The sequence below is a fragment of the Nicotiana tomentosiformis genome, chromosome 9 (genome assembly GCF_000390325.3).
Source record: "Nicotiana tomentosiformis chromosome 9, ASM39032v3, whole genome shotgun sequence".
NCBI classification, from domain to species: domain Eukaryota; kingdom Viridiplantae; phylum Streptophyta; class Magnoliopsida; order Solanales; family Solanaceae; genus Nicotiana; species Nicotiana tomentosiformis.
Genome location: NC_090820.1, coordinates 388033 through 415089, shown reverse-complemented (window position 1 = coordinate 415089; position 27057 = coordinate 388033). Strand labels below are relative to the sequence as shown.

At 36.2% G+C, this 27057-nt stretch overlaps 1 protein-coding gene, 1 long non-coding RNA gene and 1 pseudogene across 2 annotated transcripts in view; all 3 read right to left on the bottom strand.

Moving 5' to 3' along the window:
* Nucleotides 1–695: 695 nt before the first annotated feature.
* The window catches only part of LOC138899456 (uncharacterized), a 47482-nt gene continuing 21120 nt past the window's right edge, over nt 696–27057 (bottom strand). Inside the window, exon 2 of the long non-coding RNA XR_011411110.1 lies at nt 696–792. This is a non-coding gene — a long non-coding RNA (uncharacterized lncRNA). The remainder of the gene's footprint in view (nt 793–27057) is intronic.
* LOC104089297 (uncharacterized) lies at nt 3398–18440 on the bottom strand (annotated as a pseudogene).
* LOC104089298 (protein neprosin-like) lies at nt 22046–24917 on the bottom strand. The gene is made up of 8 exons (XM_033654305.2): nt 24468–24917; nt 24252–24344; nt 23943–24137; nt 23702–23758; nt 22987–23142; nt 22821–22874; nt 22595–22732; nt 22046–22487 (listed from the first exon to the last, which is right to left on the bottom strand). The coding sequence occupies exons 1-8, from the start codon at nt 24624–24626 to the stop codon at nt 22131–22133; spliced, it is 1209 nt and encodes a 402-aa protein (XP_033510196.1). The 5' UTR covers nt 24627–24917; the 3' UTR covers nt 22046–22130.

The following is a 27057-nucleotide window of genomic DNA, read 5'->3' as shown; positions in this document are numbered from 1 at the left end:
ATGGTTCACCACTCCCTAGTTGATTTAAGCTTAAATGCAGGGTATACCATTCCCTCGCCACATTTTCTCCAACATAAGATACACCAATCCTTTGTTGAGACACCATTTAGACAATAAAGGTACACAATTCCCAAAGAATCATGTTTTCCCAGGGTACCCAAACCCCGACCTTTTATTGTTTTAATAATGAAGTAATATAGAATTTTTATTATAATAACTCACGAATTTTTCCTAGTGAAAACCGAAGCGGAAAAATTTCGTTCGTTTGTTTGTTTTGGTGTCTAAGTAGGTTTTTCCTTGAGGCACAGTGTTCGAGGTGACCAAAAAAAAGAAGTCTCAATCCAAAATAAGAAAAGAAAAAGAAAAATAAGTGAATCCAAAATGCAGAAGCGGATGAAGGGTCGTGGACTGCTCAAGACATAACTGAGGTCACGAGCATTGCATTTCCCGTTTTGATCAGAAAAAGCCGTAGAAGAATGAACTAGCACCTGCAGCTAGCAAGCATCAAGGTTCAGATCAGAGTCTGCATGAAGAACCAGCGAAGACTCAAGATCAAGTTTCAGAAGACTTAGAGATAGGAACCTTGTAACTCATAGCTGATAGACTTAGTTAATTTCTTTTTCATTTTGACTCGGGTGTAATAAGGAGCGCAGCAAGCCGTAAACAACAGCAACAGCAGTGAAATCATAACTTCCCGGTAGTCCCAGCTACCAAAACTTCTAGAACTACACTGGCCTGATTCCTTTATACCCAAGGATATGTAGGCAACCTCCGAAGCAAGGTTCGGTCAAACTTTTTCAAAATACTTCCAAAAGGAGTATCAAACGGGCAAAAATTATTCATGATTGCTCATTTTATCTTTGCCCGAAAACTCTTCATGTTCTCGAGCAAAGAGGGGCAGCTGTGAGCACCCAATATTTTCCCCACATGGGAAATTACTCTAAAAAATAGTCCAAAAATAATTTTAATGGTTTTATAGAATTTTAGGATTTTTTTTTTTTTGCATCATTCGCATTGTTAAAACAAAAATCACAAAAATATACATTAGCTTTAATAAATTAGTTTAATTAATTAGTTAAAATACTAATTAGGTCATTTTTTGGCAAACCATATTCAATTAGTAGTAATGTGGCTATTTTTGAAAAATCACATAAAAGAAGAACAAGGTCTTCTCCTTCTTGTTCCAAATTGGCCCAATTCCAACAGCCCAAAACCCCACTTGCCCGACCCGCCTGGCCCAACCTACCCCCTCTTCATTAAAACACTCCACATTCCCCAAAACCTAGGAAGAAGAACGGATCATCTCTCCCTTTACACAAAAAACCCTAGCCGCCACCCTCTCCTTCTTCACTCCCTCCGATCCGCCTACACTTCTCACACTCGCCTCTCTCAACTCACTCATATAGACACACACTCTAACACACTTAAAAAATGAGATCTTTACATTCTAAAAAAATACAACTTTGAGAGTAAAAAAATAAAATAAAAAAGAGCAGTTGAACACCTAAATAGTAAGCTGAATATTCTCAGCTTGGTGAGTGTTTCTTAGAGTGTAAAAACCTTGAGAAAAATAGAAGGATCCCTTAAGCAATTCGTGAAGTTGTTAGCTACTAGTTTCAAGCATCCTTGTTGAGTTTTTTTTGAGGGATTCTCTTAACACTGAGTTGCTGCTGTCTTTATCGTTGTTTCTGTTGCTATTCTTGCTCATTCTACTACTGTATTTTTATAATTTTGCGACCCAGGTAACCCTTGAACTTTGCAATGCAGATTTTTCTATCAAATAATTGAAGATATGGGCCTGTTCACGTCTTTGAATATGCTTGATGTACTTTACTAGAATAGTTGAATGTTTAGCTTGTTACCCATGCTTTAAGCATGTAAAACTGTAATATCTAGCTTAATCTTCAATTCCACTTTACATATGTAGCCAATACAACCTTCTGCTAAGTTCCTTAGTCAAGGAGAATAAGCATTTTCATTACCAGAAGCATTCTCTTTGCCTTGGTTTCATTTTTGAATTTCGTCGCCTCACGAGGCCTCTCAGTGCTAAAAACATAACTGATAGTAATACTTCTTTTCTTGATTAAGTTGAGTTGAAGTTGGGGAATAGTATATGATGAGTGTGCTGGTTAGAGGAGAGAACCAATGAAAGAATGTCTTAATGTGTCATTACTATTTTGAACTTCTATTTGGTTGAGCTTAATGCATACATTTTCTCAGTTAAATATCTAGGAATCCATGTTCTTTAATGCATTATTTTTAGATACATGTCCTTGTTGGGTTTACATTAGTTTTAAGAATATTTCAGGTCACCATCACCTTTGGATTAAGTTTACTAGCCATATCTCTTTCTTTAACATCAAGGCTACTGAAAAATTTTAACTATCAAGTTTAAAGTAATAACGAGTTTTGACTCAGTCTTTTAAATACTAGACTTCATTATAAAAAATATTTTTCACTAATGAATTAATTTAAGCGCTAGACAAATATTAGGCGTGCTATTAATTTTTCGCCGCGACCATGGATTCGTTTGCGTAGCGTGGTTTGTGACATTTAATAATTAACTTCTTCAATAATCTCACATCAATTTCAATTTCTTATAATATTTTTAACAGCTTTTGTTGAATTAATCCCTTGTTGTAATCGCAAATTCACTTGCGTAACATGATAATTGATATTTAATTAATTTCTTCGGATATAGTAATTTTCTCCAAAAGTAATAACGTACTTAATCCTCGTCATGACTACAGATTCGCTTGCGTAGCGCGGTTATGACACAAATTAATAAAATTCATCTCGATTGCACATTCGCTTGCGTGGTGTGGTTAGGACTATCTTATTCAAATCTTTCTTTAATAATTTTAATAATTAAAAGCGGATAGGTAAAATATGGGAGCCAATAAATCACAGTTTGTCCAAAATTAATTCAAGCTAAGTTATCGTCAATAAAGCGATCGTGCTAGAACCACAGGACTTGGGGAATGCCTTACACCTTCTCCTCAGTCAACAGAATTTCTTATTTGGACTTTGTTTTCGCAGACCAATAATAATAGAGTCAAATCTTTCTTTGACTAGGGATTCAAACAAAAGGTGATTTGAAACACCAAAAAATCAATTTCAAGTGGCGACTCTGTAAATAAAGCCCTATAAAAAACTTGTCACTTTAATTGGAAAAACTCTTTAACCCACCACAATCCATAATAACATATTTGTTTGAGGGTAGAAAAGGGGTGTGACAACGTGCCGTTAATTAAGTTTACTAATATAATGTTTAATTTGGTTATCATTCACGTTTCTGACACAGATACATCTGCTTATCTACATAGCTTGTTCAGAAATCTATATATTACTATCATATATCAGATAAAATTTTAAATATTAGTAATACCTTGATAACTTAGAGATTCTCAATCAACTGAAAAGTAAAACAAAATACAATAAACATAAAAATATACTGCACCCACTTTCTTGCATTATTTTGATAAATTTATCAAATTACAACTGATCAATAACTAGATTTGACTCATGCCTGCTCACCAGGTCCACCATAAACCATCACATTTTTGAAATAATCCCCACCATTAGGAATATCTATAGCATTGTATAAATTAGGGCTGTTTACATATGTTGGCAATTGACCTACATTAATATTGTCACCCGTATCACTTAAAATTGTAATATTTCTGCAAAATGCGTCATATAAAGTGTTTCTAATGAGGGAAAATCCTGAACCCATGGGAGGTTTACGTATTCCTGGTGGACTATATACGACTCCGCCCCATTCAACTCTTGTTGCATAATAGTCAAAGTCGTCAAACACTTCTCGAGGCCAAAAACCAATTGGTATATTAGTGTTTGTGATGAACAACCACCAGTTTCCTTTGTTTAGGTCCTATTTTCAACCAAAAAAAAAAAAAATTAACAAATAAAGATCGATATTGCTTTATGCTTGAATTTTTTTTCAAAAAAGAAGAAAATTTACCCAATTTATCGAAAGTTTCGTCTCAAATAATTTCCCTCCACGTTTTGAAACGGGATAAAGTGCTCCATCTATAACTATTTCTCGGTTTACAAGTACAAAGGCAGGACATAGCAAGTTGAAACAAGCATTTTCACCATCCTGAAAGTATGAAAAGAAAAGTCTAAGTGAGCAAAAGAAATTATGAAAAATTTAAAATGCTAACAAATCATATTAGTTAGGGACTTGCCTGGAAATGTATGTATAACCTAGTCGCGTTGTCACCATACAAGGTTGGATCAACCTAAAGTAGAAAAGAAATAATGTTAATTGATGCTCACTTCTTTGTTTAAATATGTAAATAGGAAAATAAGTAATCCCCAGTGAAGAGCTATTTGATTTACTCTCCAACCGACTTGTATAATATTTGCTCCTTTAATTATTTTCAATCGACATGCACTATGTTGGTGACCTTCGACATGAGGATTATAGATACTTGTTGTCATCCCGCCTCCTCCAAATTTGTTACTTGGATTGTCTTCGGTATGAATGATTGCAAGCTGAAGAGAATAAAAATATATAGGATCACTTAAATTTGAAAAATTTCACGAAAATTTAGGAATAATTTAAACATATTTCTATTTCAGTGATTTACTCCTGATTTAGGAATGTCTACATAATTACATCAAGGATTATCCGAGAGTGAGACCGTTGTGAGATAAACAAGATGTCCATGGATACAGTAATAGAGCCAGAAATTTATGCAAGATGTTCAAAAATACTAAAGTGTCACACCTAAAATTGGAACCTGCCACTTCACATGAATCTTTTCTCATGTCAAAGGGATTCAATAGTTTATATATAACCAAGAATATTTGTTTTTCCCCTATTTGGGCATGCAGTACAAAAACCATATAATCATGTCATTATTATGTTGTTTGTGTGTGATTGTACAAAACCAACCAGGAGTTGTTGGAGAATGGCTTTCGCTATCTGTTTATTAATGAAAAAGAGGATTGCGTGAGACGACAATCTCAAAACTAAAATGCAAAAAGGATCAAATAAAATATTAAATAATTGTATGATAAATTATGATACGTGTACCTTGTACCCTTGCAAAGGTTTGTATCTTCTTTTTTTTGAATCAACGGCCCTCTGTGCAGAAAGTAATATATTAAAAAGTTAAATTTAGATTGTGATAGAAAATGAATCTTTGGCATGTTTAGTTTATATAAGTTATAACTAGCAATAATATATAGTGAAATATGAATTGTAGTAGAACCAACTTTATCAACTGAAAACAACATTAACTTACATTAGTAAGTGAACTGTTGACCATGGCATCTTCTAGTGGGGGCAAAAGTTTATGTCTAATACGATCTTTTTTTGGTGGTTCTTCTGATAGGAACAGTTCCAACAGGACAACCTCCATCTGGTAATCCTATTCCTGGCAGCTTATTATTTGTCGATAAAGTTGAATCGCTCTCGGGTTTCATCTGCTCATCCAAAATTTCTTTTTATTCATCACTTATTTTCAAAATAAAAATAAAAATTAATTATATTGGAGGCAAACCTGAGGATGGTAATTGTGATTCTTCAATAATGGATGATCGAATGCAGGTTGTTTATAGAAGTCCATGCAATCATATATATCACCATATTCAGTCTGTTAATGATAAATTTGAAATATTAATATTTTTACGTTATACCAAAGAGGCAAAGAGTATAATTAATTAGCAGTGTATATATACAAAGTGGGCATATGATATGGATCTAAAAGTTAATGAAAAGGTCATTTGAGAAACGAAACAATTATCTCCAAGACAGGTTAATGGTAACAGAGATATCAGAAATTCAAAAACACCCACTGAATAAAGAACGGGAGAACTTAAAAATAAAATGCAAAATTAAGTTACAAAGAGGAATAGAATTACCAAAAATAAGTTACAAAAAACAAGTATGACATTTTAGCTATTGAAACACATATATACCTTAATGGTTTTAATTGCAGGCTTATTTAGAAGTTTTAGTTGCTTCTCCAACTCTTGATCTTCTTGTTCGTCGGATAACTTTGTTCCTCGAACACCATCATAGCTCAAGCATAGAAAGAGAATCAACAAAACTTGTTGCATAATAGTCGTTCGACTCATTGTCATTTTCTACATTATAAAAAGATGTGTGTGTATAGGAAGATGATTTATTTCAAATAAATAAATTGCTAATTATTTTTACAAGTCGATGACATCTTCTAGATTGTAAATGTCATCTAGAAGAATGAAAGTCGATATGTGGGTAGTGAAGAGTGTAAAAGAGTAAGAAAAAAGAAAAAGAACATTTAATATGGAGGCAAACATTCATAAAATTTCAGATATTTATATCAAACTAAAGTAAATTAAAATAGTAGAAAAAAGACCACCACTTACTTGATTCACCAATACTCTTGAGGTTGAGATTTTATCTATCTGCTCTTGCCTAAGCTACTATCAAGAAGATTTTATACTTATTAGGATTTGAAGTGTTTTCAATTATAGGAGTATTAAAGATTGACTAATACTTCTATGTTTTTATCTTCTTACCTTTTGTGGAGGGAAAAGTGTGAACTAATGTAATGACATTACCATAAGGTGATTATTTAACTAAAGTGGAAAAATAATTTCCATTTTTGAAGATTTATTTCTTCATTGATTAATGGATATTGATAGATTCATAGACCTCTGGAAAACAAAGTTCATGAAGCTCAATTTTAGAAACTCATCGATGATTACTTGAAAATTAATGAATCTTAAATGGTTGTCTTCTTTAGTTTATTTCAAGAGTTGAAATAAATTATTTGACTCTTCTCTATTTTTCACATGAAATAATCGTGGCAGTTCAAACTCCAGTAAAAATTGTAGGAGTTTCTTGATCCGTGTTTTAGCTAGGATTTTTTGTTGTCCAAATTAATTTTATTTTGTATTAAAAAGTGGTAAATGTTTAAATAATTTTAAACGGTAGCTAAATATTAATTAGCGGTTTAAAAAGTAGCAATTTTGTTGAAGTTTGAACTCCCTTGTATGTTCTTCAAATTACATTCCGCCCAAGACGAATTAATTGCAGAAATAGAACACAATAAGGGATAAACAAAATCTTTAAAAAATAATCTCACCTTAATTAAGAAAATCCGTTGGACAAAACCTGTTGCCCATTAGGCATAAGTTCTAGTGCATATAAGTTAGCTTTGCATATCAGGCTGAAGTTGGGGATATTTCAATAAGTTACAGAGATTGAAGATAGTGCAATATGTTGCCTTTTACACGACTTCTTTTTTAAAAAAAACAAATTTAAAAATTAATTATGATCAAGTTCAATTTTATTTCTCTAACAAGGCCATTCACATTCATAGTGATTGAGAGAGTCCTTCATGCCACTAGGTCAAGGGTTCGAGGCTGATACGCTGCCAACCATATTTTTCAATAATAATTCAGTAACAACTATTTTTTGTTAAATATGCGTAAAATATTAGTTTGTAGATTACAAGATGATTCTTTATACAGTATGGGAAAAAGTTGTAAACAATACATGCATGCAACTTCTACTTAACGCATCAATTTAACACGATAGGTAGAACGAATACTAAGTCTTGCTTGTGCGCCATAACTTATGACAATTGAGCAACATATGCAATTTTGTCTATGAGGCAAAACTTGTGGCTAATTTAGCAGACTCACTGTCTCTGACTTATTGAAATCATGTCCTGAATTCCTCCCTGATAAGCAAAACTAATTTATGTCCATAACTCATGCCTAATGGATAATAAAAGTTTTGCCCAACCAATTTTCTTACGATAAGCCCAAAGATAGTGGCGCAATTCCAGTAGCCCACTATTAGTTTACGACCCAAATAACACTGATGAACATTAGATCATACTCTAACATTCATATCTACTCGAGAAATTAAGATTTTTACTTTATGGATTTTAAACTATAACGTCTTTTTTTGCTTATTAGGTTCTGAATATGTAGATTATTTATATATATTAAACAAATTTTTAACACAATAGATCCTACTCTAACATTCATATCTATAGAATTTTATTATGAAACTAGCCGCAGCTTGTCAAAATAAAAGTTAGATTAAGTCTCGGCAAATGATATGTTTTCTAAGTTTAATGTTTCATATCCAGTTTTACAAGTTTTGCATTTAAATATTTATTGTTTTCTTTAAATGCACTTTATGAAATATTGGAGCTATTATACATACTAGTTATAGAGTATATATACACGTGTAGCCTAGTGATTATTATAAAATTGAAATGTAATAATTTTTAAATATAATGCATAAATTAAAATTACTTATTTACCTTATAAATAAAAATCAAAGCTTATAGAAAGTGCAATATTTAACCACACAAAATTAGCATATTACAGTTTGTTATAATTTTTTCTAAATTAATAAATAACTTATATTATATATTTAAAATAATAATTGATTTTTACTTCCTATTTAAAATTTCTTACATGGTTCAAAGTAATGATTAGATAAACAAAATTTAGTTGATTTGGAAAAAAAGGATAACTTTTTAAAGTTTTTGCCATTATTCTACTTTTAAAATTTGCACCTTTTATACACAATACAAGTTTGCTTGGTATTATATTTTGTCGTCCTACATATTTTTACAACTTCCACAAATACTAAACATGGAAAGATAATATTACTCATTTAAAATTCTAAATATTAGGACTTCTTACCTAGTCCAAATAAGAAAAAGTTTAATAACTAAATTTTATTTGATTTAGAAGTCCTAAATATTAGGAAAATAATTAAAATTAAAATTTTGTCAAATATAAAATTTATTTTTAAAGGATAAAAAAGGCGAACTACATTTCGCTAAGGGGCTTCGTGCTTTTAATATAGTATAGATAAATAGATAGATATATAGATAGATAGATAGATATAGATATAGATATAAATATAAATAGATAGAAAACTAAAAGAATGTATTCATAAAAAATAAAAGATTAGGATACTAACTGTTTTTTTTTACACTCTTCAATAGGGATATTAATGAATGTCCGAACTATTGTCTTATTCTTTTTTTTTCTTTTCTTATCAGCCTACTAAAACTTTGACCTCTTTAATAGGGTTATTAAATGATGAATTTTCTACCTACTGATGTTAAAATCTTACTGATGGACTTTAAAATCTTTCTACTTAATGATTTTTTTATTTCTTGAGGTCAAAATGTGCGTAGTTAATATCCTACTAACTGTTTTCTTATTCTTTTTTCTTTTTGAACTACAAACATTTTGACCTCTTTAATAGGATATTAATTAATGAGTTTCTTACTCATGATCTTATTTTTTTCCTTTTTAACCTACAAAATGTTCTGCCTCTTTGTAGAGTGTTAGGGATACTAATAAAAGGAGTTTCCTACTTCTTGGCTTCTTCTTAATTACTTATTCCTTTTATTAAGGTAATTTTGATTTTCCAAAAAGTATTTTATTTGTATTTACCATTTTATCCAATATAAAGTTCATTTACGGAGGGTAAAAAAGGCGAACGACATTTCGTTAAAGGCCTTCATGCTTTCAATATAAGTAGCTTTATAGTACGCGCTTTGCACATGTATCTATATTAATGAATATATAATGTAAAAATTTACAACAATTATTTTGAATAATGTATTTGAGTTATAAAATAAATTATATTATAAAATATAAATTTTAGAAAATGATAGAATATTGATCCCAATTAGCTAGATTGTCTCAAGTAAAATTTATTTGTGTAGGGTAAAAATGTCGATCAATATTTCGTGAAGGGCACCCTTTTTGAATAGACACTTTGCGTGTCTACCCATATCTGACATTCGATTATTTTGTGTCATTTTAAAAGTATTTGTTAGATTTGATGTTGAGCTAAAGAGTATCATAATTATGAATATTGAGTTAGTTTATTAAAAAAAAATGTTAGTTTATATCTAATTATAGTATATAGTAAAATGTGTATTTACATTTTAGTACATAAATTATTCCTAATGAGAGTTGCACCTTGGACCTAGATTATTCCTAATGTAATTATTTTTTTTAATAAAGCTTACAGAACTAAATTATGTGTCTATGGGAACTTTTGTACCTTTCTAATCGCTCAAATTGATTCTAAGGATACCCATCCTTCTTATTCACGATTGGACCAAGTGGAACTTGCAATAGGATTGGAAGTTTGGAACTCTTCCTCGCATGTCCAAATGCAATTTGGTGAATACGGAATACCTACTTAAAAATTAGTTGATTTATATAAGGTAAAAATATTTATTAATTTTATAGTCCTAAATATTAGGGCTTCATACATAGTTCAAATAAGAAATAATTTAATGAGCAAAATTTTAGTTGATTTTAATATTCCATATATTAGAAAATTAATTAAATTGAATATTTTGTCTAGTGTAAACTCTATTATTAAGGGATAAAAAAGGCGAACAATATTTTGCTAAGGGCCTTCGTGCTTTTAATATATATATATATATATATATATATATATATATATATATATATATATATATATATATATATATATTCTAGTGTCACGACCCGAAATTTTCCACTGACGGGACTGTGATGACGCCTAACATTTTACTTGCCAGGCAAGCCAACGTTAGAGAATCATTAAACCAATTCCTTATTTCCATTCAGTAAATAACAATAATTAACTAAAATAAAATATAATAAGTGCGGAATATTATAAAACTGTATTAATTACTACCATCCGGATCTGGAGTCACAATTCACGAGCATTCTAGAATTTACTACAAGTAATAGTCTGAAAAAAATATAACTGTCTAAATGAAAGAAAACAGTAGGACATAAAAAGATAGACGGGGACTTCAAGGTCTGTGAACGCCGACAGATCTACCTTGAGTCTCCGGATAGCGGACCAATAGCAAATCTCGATCAACCTGAGCCGGTATCAAAATCTGTACAGAAAGTGCAGAGTGCAACATCAGTACAACCGACCCCATGTACTGGTAACTGTCGAGCCTAACCTCGACGAAGTAGTGACGAGGCTAAGGCAAGGCACCTACAATCAACCTGTACAATTTAACAGTGTATACGCAAATAACAGGAATGAAGAACTAAACAGGAAATGTCGGGAGGGGAGACATACTAAGGGGAATACAGATAAAGAACTACAACAGAATGATCACTGGAGCAGTCAATATACCATGAATCAACAGGAATAATAAATACAGTAAAGAAAAATGCACGGCATCACCCTTCGTACTTTTACTCTCATATCATGGCACGACATCACCCTTCGTGCATTAACACTCACAATATGGCACGACATCACTCTTAGTGTATTAACACTCACAATATGGCACGACATCACCCTTCGTGCATTAACACTCACAATATGGCACGGCATCACCCTTCGTGCATTAACACTCACAATATGGCACGGCATCACCCTTCATGCATTAACACTCACAATATGGCACGGCGTCACCTTTCGTGCATTAACACTCTCCCTTACCATAATGCAATGCATGAATAACAATAGGAAGATAGAATAACAAGTACAAACCTTACTTCAACATTTGGTTCCATAATATCAATCTCAACTTTGAAATAAAAACTCAATTATCACTAGAAAAATTCCGTAAATATGATAAGAATGATAATTTGAACAGCACTAGTATAACACGTAGCAATTTGGCATAGGAATAAGACAATATAAGAAAAACAGAGAAACATGAAAAATAAGTAAATTGGCGGCGCATAATTACTCGTCACCTCACATATACGCCGCTCACACGAATTTCACTTAGTAAATAATCTAAGGTTCCTAATTCCCTCAAGTCAGGGTTAGACACAACACTTACCTCGCTCCGAATGCCACTTAATTCTCAATCACAGCTTTTTCTTTGGAATTCACCTCCAAACCATTCGTATCTATTCAAAAATGACTCAATAATATCAAATATTTCTAAAGGAATCAATTATATTGCATAAATTAAATTTCCTAATTTTTTCTCCAAAAAGTCAAAAAATTGACCCCGGGCCCGCTTCGTCAAAACCCGAGGTTCGGACTAAAATTCTTTTACCCATTCACCCCCGAGCCCGAATATGTAATTAGTTTTGGAATCCGACCTCAAATTGAGGTCTAAATCTCCAAATTTCCTATTTTCTACCCTAACCCCTAATTCTACCATGAAAACTCTAGATTTTAGGTTGAAAATTCAAGAAATATAATGGGTATTTGAAAGAAAATGGTTTAGAATCACTTACCAACAATTTGGGGAAGGAGTGACTCTTGGAAAATCGTCCCTCACCGTTTGGTTTTTGAGAAAAATGAGTTTTTTGGCAAAAAATCCCGTTTTGGATTCTGTTAAGTGCTGGGTGACAGTGTTCATCGCGTTCGCGAGAGCACTGTTGCGTTCGCAAAATGTATGGCCTGCAGAGCCTTCGCGTTCGCGAGGCAGTGCTCGCGTTCGCATAGGTTACCCTTCCCTGGTCTTCACGTTCGCGATGAAGAAAATGCTGACTCCCCCTCCCCAGTGCCTAACGCTATGCATTCGCGATGGGCTTGTCGCGTTCGCGAAGGGTAACGCCCCCATCGCTTCGCGTTCGCGACCAAGACTTTGCGTTCGCGAAGAAGAAATCCTCAGCTACCCAGTTGACTCTTCGCGTTCGCGAGAGTACCTTCGCGAACATGAAGAAGGACATGCCAGAACACAGATTCTGCAGAAAAACTAGATTTTCAAAGTCCAAAACATCCCGTGGCCTATCCGAAACTCACCTGAGCCCTCGGGGCTCCAAACCAAACATGCACACAAGTATAAAAATATCATACGGACCTGCTCGCGCGATCAAATCGCCAAAATAACACCTAGATCTCTAAATTTAGCACCAATTCAAATGAAATTCTCAAGAACACTTTAAAACTTCTAATTTCTTAACTGGACGTCTGAATCACGTCAAATCAACTCCATTTCTCACCAAATTTCACAGACATGTCTAAATATCATAATGAACCTGTACCGAACTCCGAAACCAAAATACGGACCCGATACTAACAATGCCAAATATCAATCAATTCTTAAAAACAAATAATTTTCATACTTTTAAATTTTCATCAAAAATTCATAACTCAAGCTAGGGACCTCCAAATTCGATTCTGAACATACACCTAGGTCCCATAATTCGATACGGACCTACCGGGACCGTAAAAGTACGGATCTGGGCCCGTTTACCAAAAATGTTAACCGAAATCAACTAAAATCAGCTTTTAAGGCAAAAATTCTTATTTTTATTAGTTTTCAACATAAAAGTTTTCCGTAAACCTGCTCGGACTGTGCACGCAAATCGAGAAGGGTAAAAATGAGACTTTTAAGGCTTAAGAGCACAGATTCTAGTTCTAAAATATAAGATGACCTTTTGGGTCATCACATTCTCCACCTCTAAAACAACCGTTCGTCCTCGAACGGACATAGAAAAATACCTGGGCTGGTGAAAAGGTGGGGATATCTACTCCGCATATCGAACTCGGACTCCTAAGTGGCTGCCTCAATAGGCTGATCTCTCCACTGCACTTGAACTGAAGGGTAACTCTTTGACCTCAACTGACGAACCTGTCGGTCTAAAATGGACACCGGCTCCTCCTCGTAAGTCAAATCCGTGTCCAACTGGACAGAGCTGAAATCTAACACGTGGGACGGGTCACCATGATATTTTCGGAGCATAGACACATGGAATACCGGATGAACTGAGGATAACCCTGGAGGCAACGCAAATCGATAAGCTACCTCCCCCACTCTCTCGAGGATCTCAAATGGCCCGATATACCTAGGGCTCAACTTGCCCTTCTTCCCAAATCTCATAACACCCTTCATGGGCGATACCCGAAGCAATATTCTTTCTCCAACCATGAATGCAATATCACGAACTTTACAGTCAGTATAACTCTTTTTCCTGGACTGAGCTGTACGAAGTCGATCCTGTATAATCTTGACCTTGTCCAAGGCCTCCTGAACTAAATCTGTACCCAATAACCGAGCCTCCCCCGGCTCAAACCACCCAACTGGCGACCTACACCGTCTACCATATAATGCCTCATAGGGAGCCATCTGAATGCTCGACTGGTAGCTGTTATTGTAGGCAAACTCCGATAACGGCAAAAACTGATCCCAAGAACCTCCAATGTCAATAACATAGGCGCGAAGTATATCTTCCAAGATCTGAATAGTACGCTCGGGCTGCCCGTCCGTCTGAGGATAAAATGCTGTGCTCAACTCAACCCACGTGCCCAACTCACGCTGAATTGCCCTCCAAAAGTGCGAGGTAAACTGCATACCTCGATCAGAAATGATAGACACGGGCACACCGTGAAGACGGACGATCTCACGAATATAAATCTCTGCCAACCGCTCCGAGGAATAGGTAACTGCCACAGGAATGAAATGCGCTGACTTAGTCAGCCTGCCCACAATGACCCAAACTGCATCGAACTTTATCTGAGTCCGTGGGAGTCCAACAACAAAGTTCATAGTGATACGCTCCCACTTTCACTCAGGAATATCTAACCTCTAAAGTAAACCACCAGGTCTCTGATGCTCACACTTTACCTGCTGGCAATTTAGGCACTGAGCTACATAGGCAACTATGTCCTTCTTCATTCGCCTCCACCAATAATGCTACCTCAAGTCCTGATACATCTTGGCGGCGTCCGGATGAATAGAATACCGGGAATTGTGGGACTCCTCAAGGATCAACTCACGAAGTCCATCCACATTAGGCATACAAATTTGCATCCTCAAAACTCCGTCATCTCAAACAGTAACCTGCTTGGCACCACCGTGCCGCACTGTGTCTCTAAGGACAAGTAAATGCAGATCGTCATCCTGCCGATCTCTGATGCGCTCAAACAAGGAAGATCGAGTAACTGTACAAGCTAGAACACGGCTGGGCTCAGAAACATCTAACCTCATAAACTGGTTGGCCAAGGCTCGAACATCCAATGCAAGCGGTCTCTCACTAACTGGAATATATGCAAGGCTACCCATACTGACTGACTTTCTACTTAAAGCATCGGCCACCACATTGGCCTTTTCGGGATGATACAATATGGTGATATCATAGTCTTTCAATAGTTCTAGCCACCTCCTCTGCCTCAAATTGAGTTCCTTCTGCTTGAACAAATACTGCAAGCTCCGATGATCAGTGAATACCTCACATGGCACGCTGTAAAGATAGTGCCTCCAAATCTTAAGCACGTGAACAATGGCTGCCAGCTCTAGATCATGAACAGGGTAATTCTTCTCGTGAACCTTCAGCTGCCGTGAAGCATATGCAATAACCATGCCACCCTATATCAATACCGCACCCAAACCAGTACGAGATGCATCACAATATACTGTATAAGATCCTGAACCTATGAGTAACACCAATACCGGTGCCGTATTCAAAGTTGTCTTGAGCTTCTGAAAGCTCGCTTCACACTCGTCTGACCACCTGAACAGGGCACCCTTCTGGGTCAATCTGGTCAACGGGGCTGCTATGGATGAAAACCCCTCCACAAATCGACGGTAATAGCCCGCCAAACCTAGAAAACTACGGATCTTTATAGCTGATGTGGGTCTAGGCCAATTCTGGACTGCCTCAATCTTCTTAGGATCCACCTGAATACCCTCTGCTGATACAACGTGACCCAAGAAAGCAACTGAACTCAACCAAAACTCGCATTTTGAGAACTTAACATATAACTGGTTGTCTTTCAGAGTTTGAAGAATGATCCGAAGGTGCTGCTCATGCTCCTCTCGACTGTGGGAGTAGATCAAGAAATCATCAATAAACACAACCACAAAGGAATCCAGGTAGGGTTTGAACACCCGGTTCATCAAATTCATGAATGCTGCTGGGGCATTTGTCAGCCCAAATGACATCACTAGAAACTCATAATGCCCATACCGAGTCCGAAAAGCTGTCTTAGGAACATCGGATGCCCTAATCCTCAACTGATGGTAGCTAGATCTCAAATCAATCTTTGAAAACACCTTGGCACCCTGAAGCTGATCAAATAAATCATCAATCCTCGGCAATGGATATTTGTTCTTGATGGTGACTTTGTTCAACTGCCGATAATCTATACACATCCTCATCGATCCATCTTTCTTCTTCACAAACAACACAGGTTCACCCCAGGGCGAGACACTAGGTCTAATAAAGCCATTATCCACCAAATCTTGCAACTGCTCCTTCAATTCTTTCAACTCTGGCAGGGCTATGCGATATGGCGGAATGGAAATAGGTTGAGTGGCCGGAGCCAAATCAATGCAGAAATCAATATCCCTGTCGGGTGGCATCCCCGGCAGGTCTGCAGGAAACACCTCTGGAAACTCACGAACAACCGACACCGAATCTATAGAAGGAACCTCTGTACTAGAATCGCGGACATAAGCCAAATAAGCTAGACACCCCTTCTCAACTATATGCTGAGCCTTCACATAAGAGATAACCCTGTTGGCAGAATGGCCAAGATTCCCTCTCCACTCTAATCGAGGCAACCCCTGCAAGGCTAAGGTCATCGTCTTGGCGTGATAATCTAATATAGCATGATAAGGTGACAGCCAATCCATACCCAGTATGACATCAAAATCAACCATATCAAGAAGTAGAAGATCTACACGAGTCTCAAGACTCCTAATGGTGACCACACACGAACGATAAACATGATCTACAACAATAGCATCTCCCACTGGTGTGGACACATACACATGAGCACTCAAAGAATCACGGGGCACAACCAAATAGGAAGCAAAATAGGATGACACATAGTTGTAAGTAGATCCTGGATCAAATAAAACTGAAGCATCTCTATTGCAAACTGAAACAGTACCTGTGATAACAGCGTCAGATGACTCAGTCTCAGGCCTGGCTGGGAAAGCATAACACCGGGGCTGGGCCCTACCACCCTAAACTACGTCCCTGGGACGACCTCTAGCTTGCTGGTCTCCACCTCTAACGGCCTGACCTCCACCTCTAACTGTCTGGCCCCTACCTCTGGCTGCCTGACCCTTGCCGCTGGCTGGCTGGGCAGGTGGTGCAGTAACTAGTGTCGGAACCATGGAACGAGAACTCTGATGCTGTGAGTTGCCCGTTGCCCAAGGGCAAAATCTAGCAATGTGCCTCGGATCACCATAAGTATAAAATAACCTCGGCTGCTGTGACTACTGACTCTGAAACTGACCCTGTCTACCTGAATAATCACCCTGATAACTTTGGAGTGGAGGTGCACTAATAAGAGCTGGTGGTGCACTGTAGGCTGGCTGGTCGGAATAATGCATCTGAGGGCCACGACCACCTGAGGCACCGTGGGATGCCTAGAGCGTTGAATGAAATGGCCTGGGAGGATAGCCTCTACCAAAAGTACTCCTACCTCTAGATGAGGCACCGTTGAACTCACCGGAATGACGAGGCCTCTTGTCAGACCCCTGACCTCCCTGAGTAAGAACCATCTTACCTCGTCTGGCGACATTAGCAGCCGCCTGAAAAGAAATCTCACTCCCAGTCTCCTTAGCCATCTGCAATCTGATAGGCTGAGCAAGTCCATCAATAAACCTCCTCACCTTCTCTCTCTCGGTGGGAAGCAGAAGAATAGCATGACGGGCCAAATCCACAAAACGGGTCTCATACTGAGTAACCGTCATACCGCCCTGCTGGATATGCTCAAACTAACAGCGACGCTCCTCTCTCCATGTGATAGGCAAAAATTTCTCTATGAAGAGCTGAGAGAACTGGTCCCAAGTAAGATCAGGCGACCCAGCTGGTCTGGTCAACAAGTAATCACTCCACCATTTCTTGGCGGAACCAGTCATCTGAAATGCAGCAAAATCGACCCCATTGGTCTCCACTATACCCATGTTCCGTAGAACCTCGTGACAACTGTCAAGATACTCCTGGGGGTCCTCTGAAGGAGCACCATTGAAGTGAACAGGAAAGAGCTTGGTAAACCTGTCCAATCTCCATAAAGCCTCAGAAGACATAGCTGGCCCATCTCCGACCTGTGCCGTAATAACCGGCTGAACTAACCCGATTGGCTGAGCTGTTGAAGACTAATACTGGGGAGCTATCTACTCTGGAGCGGGAGTGGTAGGAGTCTGGGCTCCTCCTCCAGCCTGAGAGACTGCTGGTGCCATGGGAAATGCGCCAGTCTGGGCCACACTCTCCATAAGGCCCACCAAACGGACCAAAGCATCCTGAAGTACTGGGGTAGCAATGAACCCCTCCGGAACTTGAGCTGGTCTGACAGGAACAGTCTGGGCTGGAACCTCCTCATCAATCTCTATCTGAGGCTCCACTGTTGGGGCTGCTGCTCGGGCCCTAGGCTGAGCCCTACCCCTACCCGGCCCTCTGGCATGGCCTCGGCCTTGACCTCTGCCCCGCATAGGAGCTATCACTGGAGGCTCTGGCTGCTGCTCAGCTGAGGAAGTGGTACGTGTTCTCGCCATCTGCGAGAGAATAAGAGTAGAAGAGTTCAATAAGTATTGAGAAAGCAAAATCGCACGACAAGGAAGAATAGAAGTGAAACTTGTTCCTAAACTTCATAGCCTCTGGAAGATAAGCACAGACGTCTCCGTACCGATCCTCTAGACTCTACTAAGCTTGCTCGTAAATCGTGAGACCTATGTAACCTAGGGTTATGATACCAATTGTCACGACCCAAAATTCCCACCGACAAGACCGTGATGGTGCCTAACATTTCACTTGCCAGGCAAGCTAACGTTAGAGAATCATTAAACAAATTCCTTATTTTCATTCAGTAAATGACAATAATTAACTAAAATGAAATATAATAAGTGCAATATCATAAAACTGTATTAATTACTACCACTCGGATATGAAGTCACAATTCAGGAGCATTCTAGAATTTACTACAAGTAATAGTCTAAAAGAAATACAACTGTCTGAATGAAAGAAAACAGTAGGGCATAAAAAGATAGACGGGGACTTCAAGGTCTTTGAATGCCGACAGATCTACCTTGAGTCTCCGGACAACGGACCAATAGCAAATCTCAATCAACCTGAGCCGGTATCAAAATTTGCACAGAAAGTGCATAGTGCAGCATTAGTACAACCGACCCCATATACTGGTAAGTGTTGAGCCTAACCTCGACGAAGTAGTGACAAGGCTAAGGCAAGGCACCTACAATCAACCTGTACAATTTAACAGTGTATATACAAATAGCAGGAATGAAGAACTAAACAGAAAATGTCGGGAGGGGAGATATACTAAGGGGAATATAGATAAAGAACTACAACAGAATGATCACTGGAGCAGTCAATATACCATGAATCAACAGGAATAATGAATACAGTAAAGAAAAATGCACGGCATCACCCTTCGTGTTTTTACTCTCATATCATGGCACGACATCACCCTTCGTGCATTAACACTCACAATATGGCACGGCATCACCCTTCGTGCATTAACACTCACAATATGGCACGGCATCACCCTTCGTGCATTAACAATCTTCCTCACCATAATGCAATGCATGAATAATAACATGGAGATAGCATAATAAGTACAAACCTTACTTCAACATTTGGTTCCATAATATCAATCTCAACTTTGAAATAAAAACTCAATTATCACCAGAAAATTCCGTAAACATGATAAGAATGATAATTTGAACAACACTAGTATAACACGTAGCAATTTGGCATATGAATAAGACAATATAAGAAAAATAGAGAAACATGGAAAATAAGTAAATTGGCGGTGCATAATTACTCGTCACCTCACATATACACCGCTCACATGAATTTCACTTAGCAAATAATCTAAGGTTCCTAATTCCCTCAAGTCAGGGTTAGACACAACACTTACCTCGCTCTGAATGCCACTTAATTCTCAATCACAACTTTTCCTTTGGAATTCACCTCCAAACCACTCGTATCTATTCAAAAATGACTCAATAATATCAAATATTGCTAAATGAATCAATTATATTGCATAAATTAAATTTTCCAAATTTTTCTCCAAAAAGTCGAAAAATCGACCCCGGGCCCGCTTGGTCAAAACTCGAGGTTCGGACCAAAATCCTTTTACCCATTAACCCCCGAGCCCGAATATATAATTAGTTTTGCAATCCGACCTCAAATTTAAGTCTAAATCCCCAAATTCCCGAAATCTCTATTTTCTACCCTAACCCCTAATTCTACCATGAAAACTCTAGATTTTAGGTTAAAAATTCAAGAAATGTAATGGGTAATTGAAAAAAAATAGTTTAGAATCACTTACCAACAATTTGGGGAAGGAATGACTCTTGAAAAATCGTCCCTCACCGTTTGGTTTTTGAGAAAAATGAGTTTTTTGGCAAAAAATCCCGTTTTGGATTCTGTTAAGTGCTGGGCGATAGTGTTCATCACGTTCGCGAGAGCACTGTCGCATTCGCGAAGTGTATGGCCTGCCAAGCCTTCGCGTTCGCGAGGAAGTGCTCGCGTAGGCTACCCTTCCCTGGCCTTCGTGTTCGCGAGACATTTCTCGCGTTCGCGATGAAGAAAAGGCTGACTCCCCCTCCCTAGTGCCTAACGCTACGCGTTCGCGATAGGTAACGCCCCCATCGCTTCGCGTTCGCAAAAAAGAAATCCTCAGCTGCCTAGTTTACTCTTCGCGTTCGCGAGAGTACCTTCGCGAACGCGAAGAAGGACATGCCAGAACACAGATTCTGCAGAAAAACCAGATTTTCAAAGTTCAAAACATCCTGTGGCCTATCCGAAACTCACCCGAGCCCTCGGGGCTCCAAACCAAACATGCACACAAGTCTAAAAATATCATATGGACCTGCTAGCGTGATCAAATCACCAAAATAACACCTAGAACTCTAAATTTAGCACCAATTCAAATGAAATTCTCAAGAACACTTTAAAACTTTTAATTTCTAAGCTGGACGTCCGAATCACGTCAAATCAACTCCATTTCTCACCAAATTTCACAGACATGTCTTAAATATCATAATGAACCTGTACCGGAATTCGGAACTAAAATACAGACCTGATACTAACAATGCCAAATATCAATCAATTCTTAAAAATAAATAATTTCCAAACTTTTAAATTTTTATCAAAAATTCATAACTCAAGCTAGGGATCTCCAAATTCGATTCTAGGCATATGCCTAGGTCCCATAATTCGATACGGACCTACCGGGACCGTCAAAGTACAGATCCGGGCCCGTTTACCAAAAATATTGATCGAAATCAATTAAAATTAACTTTTAAGGCAAAAATTCTTATTTTCATTAGTTTTCAACATAAAAATTTTTCGGAAATCTGCCGGGACTGCGCACGTAAATCGAGGAAGGTACAAATGAGATTTTTAATGCTTAAGAGCGCAGATTCGAGTTCTAAAATATAAGATGACCTTTTGGGCCATCACATCTAGAGTTTCAAAGACATCGCTCATAAACCTTTTTAGGAGGAGTCGATGATACTTGAGATGCGGTTTTATTGAAATTGTGCCCAACCTCCTACATGGGCAACTTAATTACTTGTGTTAGATATTATGGCAGTGGAGTTGACAGTACGAGCTTGCCGTCTCTTCCATTCTCTATTCTGCTTGGTGAGCCCTGTTTCTTTTATCTGTGGATTCATGTTTAGAGATTTTGCTTTATTCATTTATGTCCATAGAGGTTCCAGTAAAACTGCGGGGAGGTCTAATCATGTAGATGTGATTTATATTTTCTAACTCTCATATTCATTCCACACTTATATCAATTGGCCAAATGCCTAGTTATGTTTTGAGTTAAAACAAAGATTTTAACCAAATAACTCAAGATGGTATTTTTAATGTTTAAGTCATATCTCAAACCTTGAAATAATCATGAATAAATAGACAGGTTTAAGTGGTTCGCTCCGTATATGTTGAAGATACTAGGTGCCGATTGCGCTGGTCTTTTTGGGGCATGACAATTAGAAATATAGGTGGTTTCCTAATTTTAAAAAAAAAGACAGAAGAAGAAGGAAAGAAAAAATGTCTCCAAATATAATTGTAAAGGTCTTCTTTCTCAATCAACTGAAAATTGAAACAAAATACAATAAACATAAAAAGATACTGCACCCACTTTCTTGCATTATTTTGAGCAATTAATCAAATTACCATAAAATGGCTAGACTTAATTAAAGACTCATGCCTGCTCACAAGCCACCAGGTCCACCATAAAACATTGTGTGTTCCAAATAATCCCCACTAAATCTTACATCGTACAAATTAGGGGCGTCTAAATAAAATAGCAAGTCGCCTGTATCAATGTAATCACCCTTATCACTTAAAAGTGTAATATTTCTGCAATATCCGTCATAATTAACGTCTTTAATAGGTAAAAAGCTCGAACCCATAGGTGGTTCAGGTATTCCTGGTGGACTATATACGACTCCACCCCATTGAACGCTTGTTGCAAAATAGTCAAAGTCATCAAACACCTCTCGAGGCCAGAAACCAATTGGTGTATTAGTCTCTGTATAGAATAACCACCAGTTTCCTTCATTTTGGTCCTATTTTCAATAGTAAAAAATGGTTAACAAATAAAGGTCGAAATTGCTTTTATGCTTGAATTAATTCTTCTACTTACTTAAAGGTAGAATAAATAAAGAAAAGTTACCCAATTTATCGAAAGTCCTATCTCATATACTTTCCCTCCACGTTGTGAAACGATATCAAATGCTCCATCTATAGCTACTTCTGGATTTATAAGTACAAAGGCAGGACATAACAAGTTGAAACAAGCATTTTCACCATCCTGAAAGTATGAAAAGAAAAGTTTGAGGGAGCAAAAGAAATTATGAATTATTTAAAAAGCTATCTAATCATACTAGTTAGGGACTTGCCTGGAAATGTATGAATAACCTAGTCGCGTTGTCACCATACAAGGTAGGATCAACCTAAAAAGCAAATATGAAATAATGTTATATGTAGGTGAAATGATAGCTCACTTCTTTATTTATGTAGATAGGAAAAAGAAGTAATTCACAATGAAAAGGTCAACTGACTTACTCTCCAACCGACTTGTATCATATTTGCTCCGTTAATTAGTTTCAATCGACATGCACTGCTTTGTTGACCTTCGACATGAGGATTATAGACACTAGTTGTCATCGCGGCTCCTCCAAATTTGTCACTTGGATAACCTCGAGTATTAGCGATTGCAAGCTGAAGAGAGTATAATATAAATGTAGGATCACTTAAATTTGAAATTTCTTCATGAAGAGCTAGGCTTGATTTCAACATATTTCTAATTAAGTGATTTCCTATATATTTAGCAATGTTTACATAATTTTATCAAGACTTATTCGAGCATGATGACATACCGTCGTGCTATAAACAAGATGTTCATGGATATCAGCGGCATGGCCAGAAATTCAAATAAGGGGATCCAAAAAATACTAAAGTGTCACACCTAAGATTTGAGCTCCTAATCAAAGCAATTTTTGGACCTCCTTTTCCACTTCACTAAAATCTTTCCGTATGTCAGAGAGATTCAACAATTTATATATAACCAAAAATAAATATTTTTTCCCTATTTGCGCATGCAGTACAAAAAACCATATAACCATGTCATTATGTTGTGTGTGAGATTGAATAAAACCAACCAGGACTTGTTGGACCATGACGTTGGCTATCAATTTATTAATGAAAAAGAAGATTAAACTAATGCAAAAAGGATAAAATAAAATAAGTTTAAATAAGTATGACAAATCATGATATGTACCTTGTACCCTTGCAAAGGTTTATATCTTCTCCTTTTTGAATAAATGGAATTTTCCTTCTGTGCAAAAGTAATATAAGATAATAATGTAAGATACGTTATACTAAAAAGCTAAACTTAGTTTGTGATAGGAAATGATTCTTCAGGATTTTGTTTATAAGTTACAAACTAGCAATACAATGATATATAGTGAAATATGAATTGTATTAGAACCAACTTTGTTAACTTAGAACAACATTCTTACATGAGTAAGTGAACTGTTGACCATGACATCTTCTTGTGAGGGCAAAAGTTTATGTCTAATAAGATCTTCTTTGGTGGTTCTTCTTATTGGAACAGTTCCAACAGGACAACCTCCAACTGGTAATCCTGTTCTTGGCAACCTTTGACTTGTTGAAATAGTTGAATCGCTCTCTTTCATAAACGAAGTGGGTTTTATCTGTCTCATCCAAAATTTCTTTATATAATTCAGCATATATATATATATATATATATATATATATTCAGAACTGAAAATAACAAGTGATTGCAAGAGGAGATATTGGAGGCAAACTTGAGGATGGTAATTGTGATTCTTTAATAATGGATGATCAAATGCTGGTTGCTTGTAAAAGTCCACACAATCATATATATCGTCATATTTTGTCTGTTGGTAAAAAAATAAAAATATTAACGACTTACTTCGTATAAAAGAGAATTATTAACAATATAATGCATACGAAGTGGACATGTGTTATGGATCTACCATTTTAGCTTTTTAGACGCGTACCTTAATCGTTTTAATTGCAGGCTTATTTAGAAGCTTTAGTCGCTTCTCCAACTCTAAGTCTTCTTGACTTGGTAACTTTGTTCCTCGAACCCCAGCATAGCTCAAGCATAGAAAGAGCATCAACAAAAATTGTTCTATAATTCGTCGATTCATTATCATTTTCTACATCATAAAAAAAACGTTTATTCAGAATATAAACATTGTCATAGAAGATGCGTATAAGAAGAAAATTTAATTACTTTAGAGAAAAAGGGAGAATAATAATAAGAATAAGAAAAATCCTTGCTAGTCTCTAAACTGTATGATCTTCTATAGGCGATCAAGGTGAATTTTCGCCAAATTGTTAATCGTGGCAATAAATTTGGAATGGATCAATTTTTGCAAGCACTCCTAGCCCTCTTCTAAGCTTTTCAGTGAAGTATTGGGACCCACATACCCGACTAGTCTAGATTCGCATGGTGTAGGGCCCAGTGAAGGTTAGCGCTCCCTATTCTCAAGGATTGGACCTGATTTCTCCCGGTTAAGATGGAGTGATCTCAATCATCCCATTACACCGCTCTGTAATGTTTGGAACATATCATTCTAAAATAAAGCATAGAAGGAAAAACAAACGCAGATATATGTAGGTAGTGGAGAGTGCAAAGGAAAAAAGAAAAATGAAAAAAGGGAAAATGAGTATCTTATATGAAGACCAAACATTCATAAAATTCCAGATATATCAAACTAAAGTAAATGAAAAAAGAAGGACCAACACTTACTTGATTCACAAAGATTAAGTTAAAGTTGAATATTTCATTAGCAACTCTTGCCCAGGCTACTACTTTGACGATTTTATACATGGAATTTGCAGTGTTTTCAAATATACAAGTCAATAAATTTTAGTAATCCATAGGATAATTAAAGATTGCCAAATACTTCTATGTTTTTAGACACTTACTTTTTGTGGAGGGGGGTGAGAACAAATCCAATGACATTGCCATAACGAGATTATTTAATCAAAGTGAAAAAATTGTTCCAGTTTTGTAGATTTTTTTTCTTAATTTAATGGATATTGATTGACCTCTAGAAAAGCAAAGTTCATGAAGCCAATTTTAGAAACTCATCGATGAGTATTTATAATTTAATTGATCTTGAATGGTTTTCTTCTTTTGTTTTTAAGAGTTTGAAACAAATATTAACCTTAAATTGTTGTCTTATTTAGGTTTTGTTTTTTGCCTGAATTAGTGGAGTTTTCCCTCTGTGCAAAAGTAAGGTAATATTATCAGAGATGTTATACTGGGAAGCTAGATTTAGTTTGTGATCGAGTGAATCTTACAGTATTTTGTTAACTCTGTCCATACTATTGAAATTCAAAAACAGGAAAACGAAAATAGCAAAATGTGAGCACCTAATTTTTGCCCCACATAGGAAATTACTCCTAAAAATAATTCAAATTTTTTAAAATTATTTTTATGAATTTTAGAAGTTTTTCTTTATTTATTTTGTATTTATTCGCATTGCTTATGCATGTTAGGAATATCGTAAATCATAAAAATGTTCAAATCTTAATTTCATAGCATTTTAGATTTTAAATTGCATTTTAGAATGTAATTACATTGTTAAATGCATTATATAAATATCTAAAAACCAAAAAAATGCATTCTTAGGTTAGTTAATTAATTATGTCATTAGTCAATTAGTAAAATATATATAATAATTTAGCCACACAAATTGTTTTAATTAAAATTTGAGTCAAAAGTGACTATTTTTGCAATTGTTTCAAGCTCATCCCTTTAAAAGCTCAATTCACCCCATAGTTGGCCCATACTCTTCTCTTAAAATACCCATCTCCCCATTCTATTAGAGGGGACCCTAATTTGGATCTCTCTTTCTAGAACACACACACACACGAACCTTCCCCTTCTCCTTCTTCAATCTTTCGGCCGCCACCCCCATTCTCATCGACAGACCTCACTTTTTCTCTTCTAAAAAAATCCAGTCGATACACACACATAAATCCACATTAGTCTGACTCTATTTGACACTCGCTAAAAGCTGAAAAAACTAAAGGAAACTTAGAATTCTAAAGAAGTTTTGAAGAGAACCGATTTAAAAGCTCAACTTCTCTTCTTTATGGATTTTCTTGATGTTGTGGATGTTGCTTTGGTGAGCTGCTGTTGATTTCCGGTTTGTCATTTTTGACTTTATTTGGCTTTCTCTTCTACAAACTTAATTTTAGAGAAATTAGGTATGTGTCTTCTCATGTTTGTATTTTCAGCTTTGTCTTAATATGAAATCACAATTGGTACTTACTAACTGCTTGTATTTCTGCTCGTCTGAAGAATTGATTCATGTTTTAAACTATGGCATAAAATTAAGCTGCTTTATGTTTATAGAATCTGTTAATGGTTCCTTTAAGTTCAGATTATTGGGATAATATATATTGTTGTTACTTTGGGCCCTTTTATTTATTTTTTTTGTTCTGTTTGAAAAATACCATGAATTGTTTCTTTATAGATGTTTCACGGTTTGGATCTGTTCTTGTCAATTTGAGTATATGTCATTGAGATGTTACCTTATCATTAAATTCATCCTTGTTCTTTGCCTATTT